We start from the raw sequence: 17,956 nt of genomic DNA on the forward strand, positions 1-17,956 counted from the left end.
TGCATTGCCCTGAGACTGATGTTGTGGGTACCTGGATGCGAAGTTTTGGCATTTTGAGTTTTCTTTTGTTGCAAATAGATCTATTTGTGGCGTTCCCCACATTCTGAAGTAAGTGTTCAGTATTTGGGGGTGAATTTCCCATTCGTGGATCTGTTGGTGATCCCGAGAGAGATTGTCTGCTAACTGATTCTGAATCCCTGGAATAAATTGTGCTATTAGGCGAATGTGGTTGTGAATCGCCCGATGCCATATTTTTTGTGTTAGGAGACACAACTGTGTTGAGTGTGTTCCTCCCTGTTTGTTTAGGTAATACATTGTTGTCATGTTGTCTGTTTTGACAAGAATGTATTTGTGGGTTATCATGGGTTGGAATGCTTTCAGCGCTAGAAATACCGCTAACAATTCTAAGTGATTTATGTGAAACTGTCTTTGCTGTATGTCCCATTGTCCTTGGATGCTGTGTTGATTGAGGTGTGCTCCACACCCTGTCATGGATGCATCTGTCGTTATCACGTATTGTGGCACTGGGTCTTGGAAAGGCCGCCCTTGGTTTAAATTTATACTGTTCCACCATTGAAGCGAGATGTATGTTTGGCGGTCTATCAACACCAGATCTAGAAGCGGACCCTGTGCTTGTGACCACTGTGATGCTAGGCACTGTTGTAAGGGCCGCATGTGTAACCTTGCATTTGGGACAATGGCTATGCATGAGGACATCATGCCTAGGAGTTTCAGTATTATTTTGACTTGTACTTTTTGTTTTGGATACAAGGTTTGTATCACACTGTGAAATGCTTGTACTCTTTGTGGACTTGGAGTAGCAATCCCTTTTGCTGTGTTGATTGTTGCTCCCAAGTATTGCTGTGTTTGGCACGGCTGCAGGTGTGACTTTGCGTAGTTGATTGAGAAACCTAGTTTGTGTAGGGTTTCTATGACATTTTGTGTGTTGTGAACACCGTTTTAGCGTATTGGTTTTGATTAACCAATCGTCTAGGTATGGGAACACATGTATTTGCTGCCTTCTGATATGTGCAGCTACTACTGCTAGGCATTTTGTAAAAACCCTTGGCGCAGTTGTTATTCCGAATGGCAACACTTTGAATTGGTAATGTATCCCTTGGAATACAAACCTTAGGTACTTTCTGTGTGAAGGATGTATTGGTATATGGAAATAAGCATCCTTTAGGTCTAGTGTTGTCATGTAGTCTTGTTGTTTGAGCAGTGGGATTACGTCTTGTAGAGTAACCATGTGAAAATAGTCTGATTTGATGTAGGTATTTAATGTTCTGAGATCTAGTATCGGTCTCAGGCTCTTGTCCTTTTTGGGTATCAGGAAGTACAGTGAGTAAACTCCTGTGTTTAATTGATCTTTTGGTACTAATTCTATTGCTTCTTTCTGTAGCAATGCCTGAACTTCTAGTCCTAGAAGATCTATATGTTGTTTTGACATATTGTGTGTTTTCGGTGGGACGTTTGGAGGGAATTCGAGAAATTCTATGCAATAACCATGCTGGATAATTGCTAAGACCCAAGTGTCTGTTGTTATTTCCTCCCAATGTGTGTAAAACTTGTTTAGTCTCCCCCCCACAGATGTTATGTGTTGGGGATTTGTGACTTTGAAGTCACTGTTTGTTTTGAGGAGTTTTGGGACTTTGGAACTTTCCTCTGTTTCTTTGAAACTGTCCTCCTCTATATTGTTCCCGAAAACCTCCCCGCTGATACTGGGTTTGGTAAGTGGGCTTTGTTTGTGAGGTTGTGGCTTCTGTGGTTTGCCCTCGAAACCCCCCTCGAAATTGTGTTTTCCGAAATGTGCCTCTGCTCTGCGGGGAGTAGAGGGCGCCCATGGCTTTGGCCGTGTCAGTGTCTTTTTTAAGTTTTTCAATTGCAGTGTCCACTTCCGGCCCAAACAACTGCTGTCCGTTGAATGGCATATTCAGCACAGCTTGCTGTATCTCTGGTTTAAATCCTGATGTACGCAGCCATGCATGCCTCCTTATTGTTACTGCTGTGTTGACAGTTCTAGCAGCTGTGTCTGCAGCATCCATTGCTGATCGAATTTGATTATTGGAGATATTTTGTCCCTCTTCGACCACTTGCTGGCTCTTTTTTGAAACTCCTTTGGCAAGTGTTCAATAAGGTGTTGCATCTCGTCCCAATGGGCCCTATCATATCTGGCTAGCAAAGCTTGCGAATTTGCAATACGCCACTGGTTTGCTGCCTGTGCCGCCACCCTTTTGCCTGCTGCGTCGAATTTTCTACTCTCTTTATCTGGAGGTGGCGCGTCTCCTGAAGTATGAGAGTTGGCTCTTTTGCGCGCTGCTCCAACTACAACAGAGTCTGGTGATAGCTGTTGTGTGATGTACACTGGGTCTGTTGGTGGCGGTTTATATTTTTTATCTACTCTTGGAGTAATGGCTCTCCCTTTGACAGGCTCTGCAAACACCTGTTTGGAGTGTTTTAGCATTCCGGGCAACATTGGCAGACTTTGATATTGACTGTGCGTAGACGACAGTGTATTAAAAAGGAAGTCACCTTCAATGGGTTCCGAGTGAAGGCTGACATTGTGAAATGCTGCTGCCCTTGATACCACTTGAATGTAGCCTGTACTATCCTCAGGTGGCGAGGGTCTTGCTGGATAGCACGGAGGACTATTGTCTGACACTGGTGTGTCGTAAAGGTCCCATGCGTCAGGGTCATCTTGACTCATCCCCGTATGTGTTGGGGATTGCATCATTGGTGGAGTGGCTACCGGTGATAGTTGTGGAGAGTGATGTGGGGATGGTGGTGGTGTTATTTGTTTAGCCACTTTTGCTTGTGGCTGTTTGTCCTTGTCCTTGTTTTGGAAGGCAAGTTTTCGTTTCATTCTGATTGGGGGAAGAGTGCTGATCTTCCCTGTATCTTTTTGAATAAAGAGCCGCCTTTGCGTGTGATCTGGCTCTATTGTTTGTAATTCCTCTTCAAATCTGTGTGTCTTCATTTGAGAGGACAGTCCTTGTTCCTCTGAATAGGAACTAATTTTCGGTTCGGATGCCGGATGTTTCGGCACCGAAACCTTTTCTGCTGCTTTTTTCGGCTCCGACAAAATCTTTTTGCTTTTCGGCGTTGTGCCCTCTCGGTGCCGACCAATTTCGGTGCCGCTGTCTCGGCGCCGAATCTTTTCGGAGCCACTCTCTCGGGCCCGAGATTGCTGCGTGCCTGTATCTCGACCGGAGTCGGATGACTTCGACACCAGCTCGCCCTTTTTCGGTGCCGATGGACGGTCACCTACTTTTCGGGTTAAGCCATGGCCTGTTGGCGGTGGCGTCCCCTGGGCTTTGGCAGTCTTTTCGTGAGTTTTTTGTTTCGACGTCTTATTCACGGTTTTCGGCGTTTCTTCGGGATCGACCTCCTCCGAGTCCGGATCCTGGATGGAGAATGTTTCTTCCTCCTCCTCGAAACACCCTTGTCCTGTCGGCGCCGACGCCATTTGAAGTCTTCTTGCTCTTCGGTCCCTGAGTGTCTTCGTTGACCGAAACGCTCGACAGGCCTCACAAGTATCCTCCCTGTGTTCCGGTGACAAACACCAGGTGTTGATCTGTATATGGATACTTGCTATGGCATTTTGGACAGAAGCGGAATGGGGTCCGTTCCATCAGCCTTGAAGAGACACGTGGCCAGGCCGACCAGGCCCCAACGGGAATCGAAAAACCCAGACGGGCCACCGGAGCTCTTCTCAATTCGGTGTCGATCTGTTGTAACTAACCCGATACCGAACGCAAACAATACCGACGATTTTTCCGAGATTCTAACTAACTTTCCGACCCGAAACACGGAGCGAAAAGGAACACGTCCGAACCCGATGGCAGAAAAAAAACAATCTAAGATGGAGTCGACGCCCATGCGCAATGGAGTCGAAATGGGAGGAGTCCCTCGGTCTCGTGACTCGAAAAGACTTCTTCGAAGAAAAACAACTTGTAACACTCCGAGCCCAACACCAGATGGCGGGATGTGCACAGCATGTGTATCTGCAGCTACACATGCCATCGAACATCCAATTACAGCTTACAGGATTTTATTTTGGAGGATGGGATATCCATCACCTTTGTGACGGAGTAACCCCTCCACCAAACTGTAAATCAGGCCCTCTAGCACGCTCCAGTCCTAGCTTAACAAAGGGATCTAAGAGTCACAGATGTTCACGGCGGGTTGCACTTCTACACTCCAGAGAGAAGAGCCCCTGAAAGCTGTTTGGTGTTTACTAGTCGCACGAAGATAACTATGAAGGAGGAGCATCCACATATATATGTCTGTCGATAGAACTACCATACAGCAATGTATTCAAAGTAGGTTACAAGGACAGAAATCTTATTACTTTGAATATTTAGAAGGTGCACATCCTCTGTCATGTATCACAATAGTTACTAGATCGAAGCTGTGCCCAAGGAAGCACGGTGTGGAGAGAGGCCCCGAGGTCAGCAGTCAGCACAGCTCACCTTCTGCACACAATAGTAGGAACTCTTGAAAGGAGAAATATCCTTCAAGATCTCTTCATGGTGAAGTGAGAAAAATCAAGTCTGAGTTGCGTTGTGCACAAGAGAAGGAAACTCTGTGCTGATGTCTTTTCTTAAAAGGGAGCTAATCGACTTTAGTACTGGTTTCATGTGTTGGAGAGAATACTCAAGCGTTTTCTATCAGTTTAATACAAGAATGTTTATCCAGGAATTAGCAAAAACATTTGGCCTTGACAAACAGTACAAAGTTTTAGAATATCTAAGAGATACAAAGATCCCTAGCTGGACTGTACTGTGGTAGTTAGGAGAGCACTTAAGTGGGCTCCACACAAGTGGATAAGCTTCCATCAGCGTAGTCTGTTTCGCTAGGCCCTGGCGGGATTGCGCACATTATGTTCACTTTGTTTCTCAACTAGAGAAGGTTTGCAGACACACCAAAGTTACAATCATTCCGTCCCCCAAGCTTTATAAGCACCAATTCCACTATCCTTTACACAGTCTTGCAGGGGGTGTCACCTGTACCTTCAGTCTACGTAAATGTTATTTACTTGGAAACCTAGCTCTGCAGGGTAGGTATTGTCGCTGAAGTTGCAAACGTAGACAATTCTCTCCTGCATACAGGGGACCTGCAATACTTCAGTTTCAACCAATGCATCTCCATACAAGGTGGAAAAACTTCATTTGTCAAATGCAGTCAGAAACACAGAACTAGGATTACAAGCATCTTTTCCTTCTGTATCATAGGATCTCATCAATAGTCATAATCGCAGACCAGACGAGCAATCTCAATGCACACAAAAAATAATCAGTCTATGTCCCCAAAAGGCAAGAGTTAACGGATACAGAGGCCCTCACAGAAAGGTTACGGCAGTTTAACAGACTACTGTATCTACTAAAGGCCATCCAGACCAGCACTCACCAAACTTCTAGAACCACAACCCAACTTTTAGAACACAGAACCTTTGTGACCCAACTAGCTTCAAAGGACATGAGGTGGCAATTTTTGAAAGCAACTAAACATTGTATAGTAGCCACTGTCACTTAGACACCACGTTTTCCATTGAAATGGCTGTGAAATTTGCACAGAGATACAGTTCTACTGACAAAACTACACTGCACCCAAATTATACTGTGTGGAATTTGGGTTTCAGTGAATATTTATCATTTGTGCATCACCAGGTAAAGTGTCTTGATTTGTTATGTCCCTAAGAAAAGCTTTGTTTCCATCACACTTCAGAATTACAAAACAAAATGTGCTTCATGTTTGCTTTCCTGGCTGCTGAATGTGTGCAGTTCACTTTGTTAAATTTTTTTGTATGTTACAAGAAAATGACTCCTTACAGCCTTTTCTGGCACACTCCCTGTACCCCAGCAAGACTCACATAATTCACTTTACTTTTCTTTCTCTGACTGCAAAGCGATTCTATGTTAAAGAAAAGCAGTCATTTATTAGAAGACGAAGCCTGACCTTTGACCTCTGTCTTTGAAGCGCAGCATATGGGAGATACTAAATACAGAATTTGAAGACATCTTTATTTATAATTTGGATTTTCGCAAACCACCAAAGTTCTAGAAGCGACCCAGCAGTGGATCTTAACCCGCAGCCTGTGGAACACTGGTTTAGACAGCAACGCTTGGCGAAGACTCCAACGCGGCTGCTCTGCAGTTATCGAACACTGGAGCGGCCTGACACAGGCTGCTGGAGCTCCCTTTTCCTCATATATATTGAGTTTGGATTTACTCAGAAAAGTTTTGCTGGCAACTGATAACGCAAGGAAATGCGCAGCCTGGAGCGGGCAGAACCACTTTAAAGTGGCTCGGACTTACTACAGAGATGTATTGATTCCCTTCGATATTTTCTGTCTAATTAGAAAATTAGAACTCTGTGCCATTTGATGAGGAATGAAGACACTGTTAATCAGAGAGAGGTGGTAGTTGAAGAAAACTGGTAAATACACAGATAGACATGGACACAGATGCTACTTTCAGGGTTCTACTTTTAGAAGGATCCTGAAAGTCACTTAGTCTACGAGCGACAGTAATGGCCAGTACAGAAGCAAACGTCCAGGTGAGGTGCGGCAACGACACCTCAGGTACAGGCTCAAACGGCCAAGATATCAAACAGACGAAGCCAGAAACCATGGCCCTGATTTAGATATTGGCAGATAGATTACCCCAGCACAACAGCGACTGAGATCCCGTCCACTAAAATCTCAATCCCTTAGGACATAACGGGATTTAGATTTTGGCACTTGGGATATCTGTCTCTGCTGCGACAGAGTAATCCGTCCACCAATATCTAAATCAGGCCCCATGTTTATGAGAATAGGTTTTCTTTAAGCCCTACAAAAAGTCCTTAAATAACATGGGGATAGTAAAAAATTATCTTTGAGTCAGACTTTTCCTTTACGCAGTAGCAGTCGTTAGAGAAAGCTTTATGGAAGGAAACTGGATGTGATGCACCAAATGAAGTAGGTATAGAATGATCACGTCCTCGTGGCAGGACACAGAGTCATGATTATTACGTTGAGAGCCTAACATCCATCCTATTTAAGGTTCCCTTGTCAGTCTTCCTGCGTAGCTCAGAATGTTCGTGCATTCGAATGGTAAACGTAGGTGTCCATACTCGGGGATGGTAAAGTTACCCTTTACTCGAGGTCAGCAGGGCAGCCTCCTGTGCAGACTTACCAGCAGGTGAAGGAGCTCTTGAAACCACAGATCCAGTCATTTGTGGAGCAATTAGAATCCCCTCTAGACTGACAAAAGCTATATTTCACTAGGGCCAAATGAATCACTGGCACTGAAAAAACGCATCAAAAACGTTTGTGAGCCAATCTATCAACAGGACAGTGCCTCGTTATCTCACTTCCTGCACTCTGGGGGTTAGGTCTGGACATCTTACATTTTGTTATGTGACAAATACACCTGCTTTAGGAAGATGCCAATTTGAGGGGAAAAAAGCCTTCTAGCACATGGTAGCAGAGAACCTCTTTGTAGTTTTCTACGGAGAATCTACTGAGTATCTCTGCCTGGGAGCTCTGGAGCCAAGCAAAATGAAACAATGTTAGCTTTCTCGCCAAGAACCAATTCCAGAAAGTTGGAAACTCCAGAGAAAGGGTCCTGTACATGGGAACTCCATTGGTTGCTGGAATAGTGCACTGCGGTTGCACTATGTGTTCACGTTAGGATTCTGTTAGTCATCAGAGAAGCATGGAAAGCCTCAACAGCTAGGTCAATGAAGGGAATATGACACGGTCGTTCCTTGCCCAACCACAAGTCCTGCACTATCATATTCTGAAGATGAGCTCTTCAGCTGGTCAAGAAGGCATCTGTCAAAATGGTTTGAGAAGAAGGATCCTGATCAGAAACGAGACTCCCCTCAGTACATTTGATTTCTTGCACTGTGACGCAGCTTGGACAGACAAGTTAGAAGACATTGGTCTTCCCAATCAGCATTTCAGTGAGACCACTGATGTTCCAGGAATGCAGAGATCTCATACGGAACCTCGGATTGGGACAACAGAAGGGAGGCGGCCATCGACCGAGCAGGGAAGACGTGGTGCGGAGTTGGAAAAGGAGTCTTTTGAATTTGGAAGCATTTATGGAGAATAGTAAACACTCTTTCACATGAAGGATGCACTTATATTTTGTATCCAGAAGGGCCCTTGAGGCATTCAAGTTTTAAACAGCAGTTGTTACAGACTTTGGAACTGGACAAGAAGGACAGACAGTGAAGCAGGGCTACCGGTGTGTTGAAATTCTTGAGTAAGCTTTTTATCAGCCAGTCGCTGAGATAAGGGCAGTTTTATGCGCTGCTACTGCCATCACACCTTGAAAAAGCCCAAGGTCACGATTCAGCACGAAAAGTGTCACTTACTAGAAGTGGGAAATGCTCACTGCAAACCTCATTTTATTGCCACTGAAATCTGAACACATACATCTTGGAGGTATAATTAACATAGAGTCCCCTTCCGGAGGTGAGGAAATATCTGAGAGAGCCAACATGCAAAGCTTTTGATCTACTGTCGACTAACTTAAAATCCAAAATGAATCTAATTCCTTCATCCTTTTTCACAATCCAAATATTATGTTGAAAAGATGTCTTTTTGTTTCTGAGAGAAAGAGGAACAGTTACTTCCTGGTGGATACTCTATCCATAGAGTCCGTTCCTTAGAATAGTGACCCTGTGCCAGACTGGATCGGGACACTTTCGTCAGCAGTGTTCCCACCGGCTGCTAGGTGGCGCTGTGCGTTGTAATCTTAGCTCAAGTCATGATATTAGCTAAACCGGAGGACTTGGGCCCAATGTCCAGCCTTGATGTTTTCCTGCACTGCAGGGTGAAGCACACATTACAGCAGCTCAACCCGGTGCTACTGCCTGAACCCACCAAACAAACCTTTAACCTGCTTGATATGCACCCAGAACCTTAGACAGGTTATGCTGAATTTACACAAAGCGTTCCCTACCCTTGGAAGGCCCCTGGTAAACATCACTTGCCACACCTGAGAGTGGTGCTTCTGTTCTGCCCAAGCGGAGAATATACCTTGGAGCAGTCTCGCTTGATTATTACGTAATAAGTAACTCCAGCAGATATACTATATGTATCTTCATAAATAGGCCCTTAAAGATGCCCGAACGTTAGGCATATTATGCTGACAGAAAGCTTTTGAAGCACTTTCCAAGATAGAAGCACTGACTGTGCATGTTAAGGAGATGCAAGCGCTTTGTTGCCCTGGCACCTTTACTGGCCAAGAGGAGGGCGTTGCTGCGCTGGATAGAGGTTCAGCCCGGACTTGAACCAGTGCCTTTCAGACATGATTTACTGGAAAGAATCAGGGGATAAACGAACATAACTGTTGCCAACTATCTAACCACAGTTCCCTTACTTTAGAATTTTCCACGGGCGTCAGACTGAATCCAGAAATCTCTGCGGTACCCCCGGGTAGGTGGCATTGTTCGGCTGCACATCCCCAGCATTGTCCACACTGCAAGTGACATGTGTGGTCCCTACATAGGCGCCACCCCAGCGCACTGATGTCTGTTTTTTTGCGACTTTCCATTCCAGGAACGCGGCACAGTAACAACTGATGTGAATTCCTAAGGCCCTTGCAAGGGTGACCCTCGCACTATCATCAGTTCACCCAACGGGGAGGATGGGAAGGTTGGTAAAGAATTTTCAGCTAGAAAGAATGCATTACCAAAGGCAAATAGCTTGTTCATCTGATGGAGACTTCTTGCCGCAGATTCCTCACCTCAGAATAGATGCCCAAGCGATGCCATCCCCGGAGGAGGGTGTTCAAACAGATTAGACCAAGAAGTCCTGCAGAACCAAACGGGCAAAATGCCCATCACAACAGCCCTGACTGTCCAGGCAGTAGCATTTGGGTAATGTATGTAGTGATGCCCATGTTGCGGCCTGACTGATATCCAGGACAGGGACTCTATGAGCTAATGCAGTGGTCACAGCGTTCGCTCTGGTGGAGTGAGCACGCAAACCCTCAAGGAGCTGTTCTTTTGCCAGTGTGCAGCAGATCTTTGTGCAGAGCACTAGCGATCGTGACAAGGTCTGATTGCTGCACTGCCTTTCCTTCTTAGCTCTAGGAGAACTTATAAAGAGTTAATCCTCCACCTTGAAGTCTTGAGTTCAATTAATGTAGAATGACAATGATCTTTTTCGGTCCAGACGGTGGAGTGTCTTCTCTTCCTTAGAAGGATGAGGCAGAGCAAAGAAGGTGGGCAAGGAGATGGCCCGGCCTCCACGAAAGGGTGTTACAACCTACGGCAGACAAGTGGCGAAAACTGTGTGAGCCAGCTTGTCTGGATAAAAGCTGGTATAAGGAGGGTGCACAGAGTGCCTGCATTTCACTGACCATCTTGTCCGATGTAATGTCTACTTTAAAAAAAAAATGCAGTCTTGAGGGTTAACCAACGTATTTAAGCCCCATTGGGGCATGACAAATGGTCTGGGGGAAACAAATGTTGGCGACCTTTGTGTAACCTACTAACAACGGGCGACATGAACAAAGAAGGTTGGTCCAGCAACCGCCAAAAAGCCAAAATGGTTGATAAATGGTCCTTAACTGTGCCAAGCCCTGCCGGGCCAAAGACGGAACAAATAGTAAAACTCAGGAAAGGGGTGCAGAGGGTGAATGTTTCTGGGTACACACCATGCCACAAATTTGTCAGGCTTAGTCAATCTTAGTGGAGGGACTCCTACCTGCCAGGATAACATTGTAAAGTTTTGGAGGAAAGTCGAAAACTGTCAACTATCACCGCTCACTCTCCATACAAGAGGGTGCACAGGTTCGGGTGCAGAGCCCTCCCCTGCTGCTGTGACATAGGATCCCCCCCAAAGAGACAGCCTGACAGGAGGACCAATGATAATGCTGAATAGCGCAGGACACTAGACACTCTGAGCCCAAACCGGAGCCACAAGAATGACTTTGGATCTGTCGTTCCTGATCTTCTTGAGAACTCTGGCAGGAGTTGTATTGGCAGAAAGGTGTACAGGAGCCCAGGACCTCCACTCAACACAAAAATCATCTCAGAGTGAGAACCGCTGTGGATCCTTCAATGCGCAAAACTGCTGACATTTCATGATCTGAGTAGTGGTGAACAGATCTAACCAAGGTTCTCCACACTCTTGAAAGTGCCCATGGCTCCACCTCCAGATGGAGACCGCATTCGTGATTTGCCAGGCATAGACAAGTGCGTTTGTCTGACCTGCCGTTCAGAGACTCGGTCAGGTGTTGATCCACCAGGGAAACGCCTTGGCATTCCAGCCATGTTCAGAGGTGCAGAGCCTCTTGAGAAACCCCTGTTTGTTGCAGTACCACATGGCGGTGGTGTTGCCTGTGAACACTAGAACTAGCCTTCTCTTGATCGAAGGAAAAAAGACTTTCAATGCCAACCGGATTGCTGGGAGCTACAACAGGTTGATGTGAAGCCCGGACTCCACAGGAGACCGGGGTCCTATGATTTTGTCCCCACCCAGGTGGCCACCCGAGCCCAGGAGTGACGCATTTGTCACTAGAGTCAACTCTGACTAGGGAAGGGAAAGGGGTATGCCTCTGATCCAACTTCAGTTCGTTAGCTATCACTGCAGGTCTTTTGCATTTCCCTTTGAGATCTGAACCATGTCAGAGAGAGTCCACTGATGCTGTGCCCACTTGAACTTCAGATCCCCTTGCAGAGCTCTCCTACCTCAAATGGCATGTGTCACAAGAAGTAAGCAGGAGGCCATGAGGCCCAGCAGCCTCAGTCATTCTCACCAAAATCCAGGTTAAAGGCTGAACGTAGCTTGAATATCCTGGACTCATCTCTTGGGAGGATAGGCCCGAAAGTGCACTATGTCCAGAACAGCTCAGATGAAAGGGAGCATCTGAGAGGGAGTCAGGTGTGACTTCGATACATTTATAGTGAACACCAGCGAATGCAGAAGTCCACTTTAGTGTGGAGGAGGGAGAACACAAGCTGGAGTGAGCCTGCCTTCAAAACCCAATCACAGAGGTAGAACAGTGGGACCCCATGAGCTGCAACCAAGATTATCATCGTGTTGAAGACCAGAGGGGCGGGTAAAGTCAAACTCAAAGTGCTCTTTCCCACCGAGAACCACAGGTAACATCTGGGGGCAGGTAGGACGGGAATGTGCAAGCATTCGTTCTGTAACTCCGACGTTACCATTCAGTCCCCAATTCATTGAAGACAGGAATGTGGAAGCAATCATCCTGCAAGTACGTTACCATCCAGTCTCCAGTCCAGGGCAGGCAGGACAGGAATGTGGAAGCATTCGTCCTGCAAGTCCAACGTTACCATCCAGTCTCCAGTCCAGAGCTGACAGGGCTCAAGCTGATGTGATCATTTTGAACTATTCCTTTTTCAGGAACAACCTACTTCTAATGTCGGCACACCTTGGCCAAGAGAGCCAACACTTCCTGAAGAGGTATGGCGAGATACTCCTTAGTGAGCCGGTCTCAAGTGGGTGGCACAGGTGGTCAGGTGTCCAGAAAGAAGATGGAGGAGACCATCTGGACTATTTTAAAAGCCCAACAGTTGTATGTTCCAGACTGCCAGTGGTGCAGGTCATGGCTTGTTGCAATAACGAGTTGTGAAAAATATCTAGCCTGTTAGGGCCTTGTTTTTTTTCTGCCTGCATTAGACAAACAGCTTTTCACCTCTAGAGATATACATGATCAATTGAATTTGAAATGTTCCACTGGAAAGATTGCTACTGAAGGCAAGTAACTTGCTCTTGGCAACAAAGAGCTTCCTTCGCATTCCCTGATGGCCTTTGAGTTAATTGACAGGACGATTCCACAATCCCAAGCACCTAGTGGGGATCGGTCACAGACATTTGTTTGTGACTGCCCCTACAGGAGTTGAAACCCGTCATTTTAAGGGGTGGGGGGGTGACATCTAGTGGGGCAGAAAGAAAGGAACCCGTGTCAGCACTCAAGCGTGGACCCTATTTAGCCTCTGCATTTCTTGCGGAACAGCATACGTGCAGAGTGCCACAGTGCCACTTAGAGGAGCACTAAAGTATTGGTGAAAAAATATCCAGATCTAGGCTGACACCTGGGGAATATTCAAAAGGTGAGGACTCTGCAGGTAGAATTCTATCAGAATACAGTAGCCTTTTTACTTGTGTCATATAAATGGGACCCTATTGGCCCATTGATCTAAAGTTCCTCTACCGACTGTGAACCAGAATACTAGCACAAAGATCATTCCCCTGGATGTAGAGTTTGATGTGCGTGCTATGTGTGCGTGAGAGAACCAGAATGGCACAGGAAGCAGACGCAGTCCTTTGCACCAGACTATAAAGACTCACGCATGATAGTGATCAGGAGACAGGCTACTCACACCCCTTTGTGACTCTGCTGGGAGTGTATCAGTCTGGCAATGACTCTGCTGTGACACGCATCAGTCAAGATACAAAATAACGAGGTAGGAATGCAGCCTGAAAAGGACACTTGAGAAGGGGACTGATCCTAAGTGATTCCACAGAGAGAGAGTGCACATCCTCGGTCTCCAGCTTTGGTAACATAGCAGGATCTTCTGAACCCAATATTTACGCCAGTTCCAAGTCCTCTCAGAACAAGGAGGTGGTGCTATCCAGAGTAACCAGACGACTACGCGCCCTTAGTGAGCTTTGGACTGCTGGACTTCGCTACCCTGAAGCTCAAGTCTTAAGATGTGTAGTAGGTGCTTAGTTATTTAAACTCCACACCAGTTGTAAACGGTGCCCGCTGTTACGATCCTATCACAATAAGCTGATTGCCTTGGAGCTTCCTAACACGTTCCCATGAGCCCAAAAGGCCGTAACCATCATAGGGAGCATGACAGTAGTCATATACGGAAAAACCTGAAAATCTGCAAACACAAATTACCTTTTCTCTAGGCAGATCTCTAACCCATTTCCTCCAATAGTTAATCAAATCACCCTAAAAAGGCTGAGTTCTCGCTAGAGACCTTTCTTCCAATGACTTGCATTTAGGGTCTTCCAGGGTCTATCTTCACTTTTGCAGTAAGAACTAAATTCGAAAACAGACCTTATTCAATGTCTGTTCTTGCTTGGGTGATCTGTACATATGGAAACATGGAGTTGGTGTTCTGACACCTTTTCTTTGGTTATGGGCCAAACCGTGATGCCTGGATTGTGGCCTGTGTGGGTACTGTTTACAACTAGTGTCCCAAGGCCATCAATATTGCTGCACCACAACAGTTACTCCCTGTATGCACTTGACTGGTGTGAAACGACAACCCACAGACACACAATTAACACACAAACCCCCCCAGAAACAGGATCCTTCACACTGGATTTCTCAACACTGTCCCCTATTTGTCACACTACACGCTCCCACGCAACATGACTCAAACCAACAAGTGCGCCACACTGTACTCTCCCCCAAATCATACATCCACCAGACATACCACACCAGCCTTACCCAACTAACACATCACAAACAGAGGACCGCCCACTTTGTGCTTTCTCACTACACATAGTGCACAAACGAAAGATCTGTCCTTACCAGATTGAGACAGCACAGATAAGAGACATGGAAGCCATGAACAGCACAACTGAGAAAGGATTCCACACATACCAGACTCTCCAAACACAACACAACCCATGGACATAGTATGAAACACATGGTTGTAGCAGGAACAATCGAGAAATTAGCACGAGATCATAGCAGGCCCAAGCTCGTTCAACAGCAACACTGAAGAAAGTCCACTTCTCCAGACACCAACAAAAACAAAGTAGTAACACATTTGAGAACTTACCTGGGAGCTGGAGTTCACACTAACACCGCTGTCTGCGCTAATCTGGGACTTCTTCTCTTCAGTCTCCCCCAAACCAAAGAAACTCTTCACAGCATCAGAACCTGCAGGCAGGAGAAGCGAGCAAGACATCAAGTCACACAAAGAGACAGAGGTGGGTGCTTAGACTGCAACTGTTCCAGGACGGGTTCTACAAGCTGTGCAATGGTAGAAGCATCCACTCTCGTTCATGAGCATCCACACACCATCACTCCCTACCAAAAACAACACAGCCGCCATCTGTAAGTGAACTGAACCTTCCACTAATTCAGCAAGCAATGGGTTCATTTTACTGGCAACAATTTAGTGACGTTTACTTGACTCAAAGCTTTCTTTCTTTACAGATGTAACTGTCTGGAGTTCAGCTACGTATCTAGAAAAAGCACAATATCTTCAGGCCTTTGCAGAAAGATAGGCTTCCTATACAAAGCCTCCAGAATCACACCTCAGTCACCCAGCATCACAAGACATCTCATTCTTGCAACAATTTAACACATTAGTAGCTCCAATCTCCACGCAGACACCTAGTGGTCATAACCAGTCTCATCAAACTCTCACATCAGTTGGTCAACCAGCACCACACATTCCGCTCTTGCAATCAAATATGGCACTTAGGTAAACATGTTACACACAGGTCTTTCATCCATTACTGCACAACGTATACTGCTGTGCCCAGACCTCCCTCCCTCCGTCTCTCTGTCTCTCACACCCCCCCCCCCACTACAGACAACTGCAACCAAGTCATACACCCTCCATACTTCATACTGTAAGCCTAATTCACATTTCCAAAGCCTGAATTGTTATATAACCTACAAAGCGTCGTCTGGATGCATCTCGCAGACTATACCTTTCCGTGGTACCGTTCAACACTACAGGTGCAGACACACATTATATCCCTCAACTGAACACACAACTGTTACCACTAACCTTGCATCCCTGATACTGTCCACCCACTGTTATGTGACCCCCCTCTCCAGTCACCGACTTATCAAAAGGTCACCAAACCCAGCAATACTATCACACAACACTCCAACACCCCCCCCCCCATCACCACCAATCTACGCATCTAGCCACACCCAGAGGCAGCCAATGAACCCACTGCCTCACATTACAGACTATTCAATTAACCTACACCCGCCTATTACTGCACCCCAACTGCTAGTTAATCAACGCCCACAGTGCTCACCTAAATTCACATACATAAAAACAAACCTGAACATTCAACAAGGCCACACTCCAAACAGCAGCCGACTGAAACATGCCATATATGGGAACATCTGAAGCCACCACGCCTTATTGCTTGAACTGTGGCAGCCCACCCTACCGCCAGGACTACATGCCCTGACAATACCACAGCTGACTAGCATTCTGCATTCACAAAACCTCTACGCTGTCGCGCTGCAACCTGCTTCCCGGTGCCACACCAGATCTTTCAGACAGAAATGGGCCCAAATAACGTGTAAGGAGGTCAAAGTACAAAAATGGGTGAACAAGGAAACCACAGCAAAATGACCATCAGCAGATGATCCACAGGAAGCGAATAATGGTGTGAAGATATGGCATTCACTGGGCAGCCGGCCAGCAGATGCACTTGGAGGCATCTTCACTGGTAGTCTATGGGGACAGTAGATGCAGTTAGAGCCCATTCCTTCATTAGTCAGTGGACAACCTTCTACAGACAACAGTAGTTTATTTTGGCTCACAGTGAATCCAGCTCTTTGCATTCAAACCACACAGCCACAAGTGACACTGGAAAAAGCTTCCGTGAACACAACGCCTGAACCACTAAACTAAAAGAGGCACACGCTCCTACCCAGTCTTTTCTCAAACAAAGAAGTCCCATACAGACACACGCAGCCCATACAGGCACAACACACGGGCACACACCCCCCCCACACAGACACACAGCCCACACAGACAGACACAGCCCAGACAGACAGCCCACACAAACAGACACAGCCCACACAAACAGACACAGTCCACACAAACAGACACAGTCCACACAAACAGACACAGTCCACACAAACAGACACAGTCCACACAAACAGACACAGTCCACACTCTGCCCTCATACAGGAGGGTCTGTCACATGTCCAGTGATAGTCCTGGGTGGAATGAGTAAGGGTGTGACAATGTGAGAGAAGAAAGAAAGAGATGGGAAGAGGAGGACATGCACCGTCCCAAAACGGGAGCGTTAGAAGCTACAAACTTAAAACACTGCTACAGACACTAACTCAGGAGGACAGGAGAGAATGACCCAAAAACACATCAGATCCATATCTGCCAACCTCTGCCAGGGCTCTAACAGATCATCGGTTTCTAAGCCAGTGGGTGTGAGTTTCGCTGCAAGCCTGTGACAACATCTCCCTTTGTACATGTTTTTGCTTCCTTGTTGCCTAGAGTTCCCTCACGGGTTGTGAGCCATCTAGGTTCCTAATCTGTATGCCTCTTCATCTGCCTCCAAAGGGCAGAGCTCCAAACTCTGCTTGCCTCTAACAATCCTCACAATCACCTGTCATTGCCCTAGGTTTGATGGCGAGTGCCACCAACTTTACAGCAGATGACCTGCCAGGTTCTGCAAATGGTGTTGCAGCCGGGAAAGGAAAAGTCCCAGCTGGCTCACAGCAGACATCACAACTACTCCTGCAGGCATGGCAGTGGAACGGACAGCTGCCTCTGTGGCTAGCAGAAGGCATAGTCGAGCTGATAGAGTAGTTCCCTCCGTGACTGGACCGGGGCATGCTGCAATGCCACATGTCACCACAGCAGGCCCTGCAATGAACACTAGAGCATCAGATGCACCATTCTTAACTCCGATCCTGGGTCACTTCCCCCATCTTCTCCACAGTCCCCCTATGGCCAGAGTAGAAGGTTCCCTGGTTAACACAACAGTCTCACATCCCCCACTGTAATACTCTGGCTACAGCAGGAGCTTTGCCCCTCCAGCGGCCATGCACGCCCACTGGCTCCAGCAGGGACAGCGCCTACTAGTGGCTACAGGAAGCGCCACCCAAGTGACTACGGGAAGTGCCCCCACAGCCTTCGTCACCACCACACTGGCTGCAAATGTCCCATTTCAATCTTTTCTATAGGACCTTTAGGGCGGAACCCTATAAACACCCCAGGGCTTCCCGGGTTGGCAGTT

The 17,956-nt window shown here is 46.7% G+C and overlaps 1 protein-coding gene across 14 annotated transcripts in view; it reads right to left on the reverse strand.

The window, feature by feature from the left end:
• Positions 1-17,956, reverse strand: part of MADD (MAP kinase activating death domain) — a 639,440-nt gene that overhangs the window by 312,262 nt on the left and 309,222 nt on the right. For all 14 annotated transcript variants that reach the window (XM_069221634.1, XM_069221639.1, XM_069221632.1 and 11 more), the window contains one exon: positions 14,776-14,876. In XM_069221634.1, the coding sequence (XP_069077735.1) occupies positions 14,776-14,876 (101 nt within the window). The remainder of the gene's footprint in view (positions 1-14,775; positions 14,877-17,956) is intronic.

This window comes from Pleurodeles waltl, chromosome 3_1 (assembly GCF_031143425.1).
Source record: "Pleurodeles waltl isolate 20211129_DDA chromosome 3_1, aPleWal1.hap1.20221129, whole genome shotgun sequence".
Classification (NCBI taxonomy): domain Eukaryota; kingdom Metazoa; phylum Chordata; class Amphibia; order Caudata; family Salamandridae; genus Pleurodeles; species Pleurodeles waltl.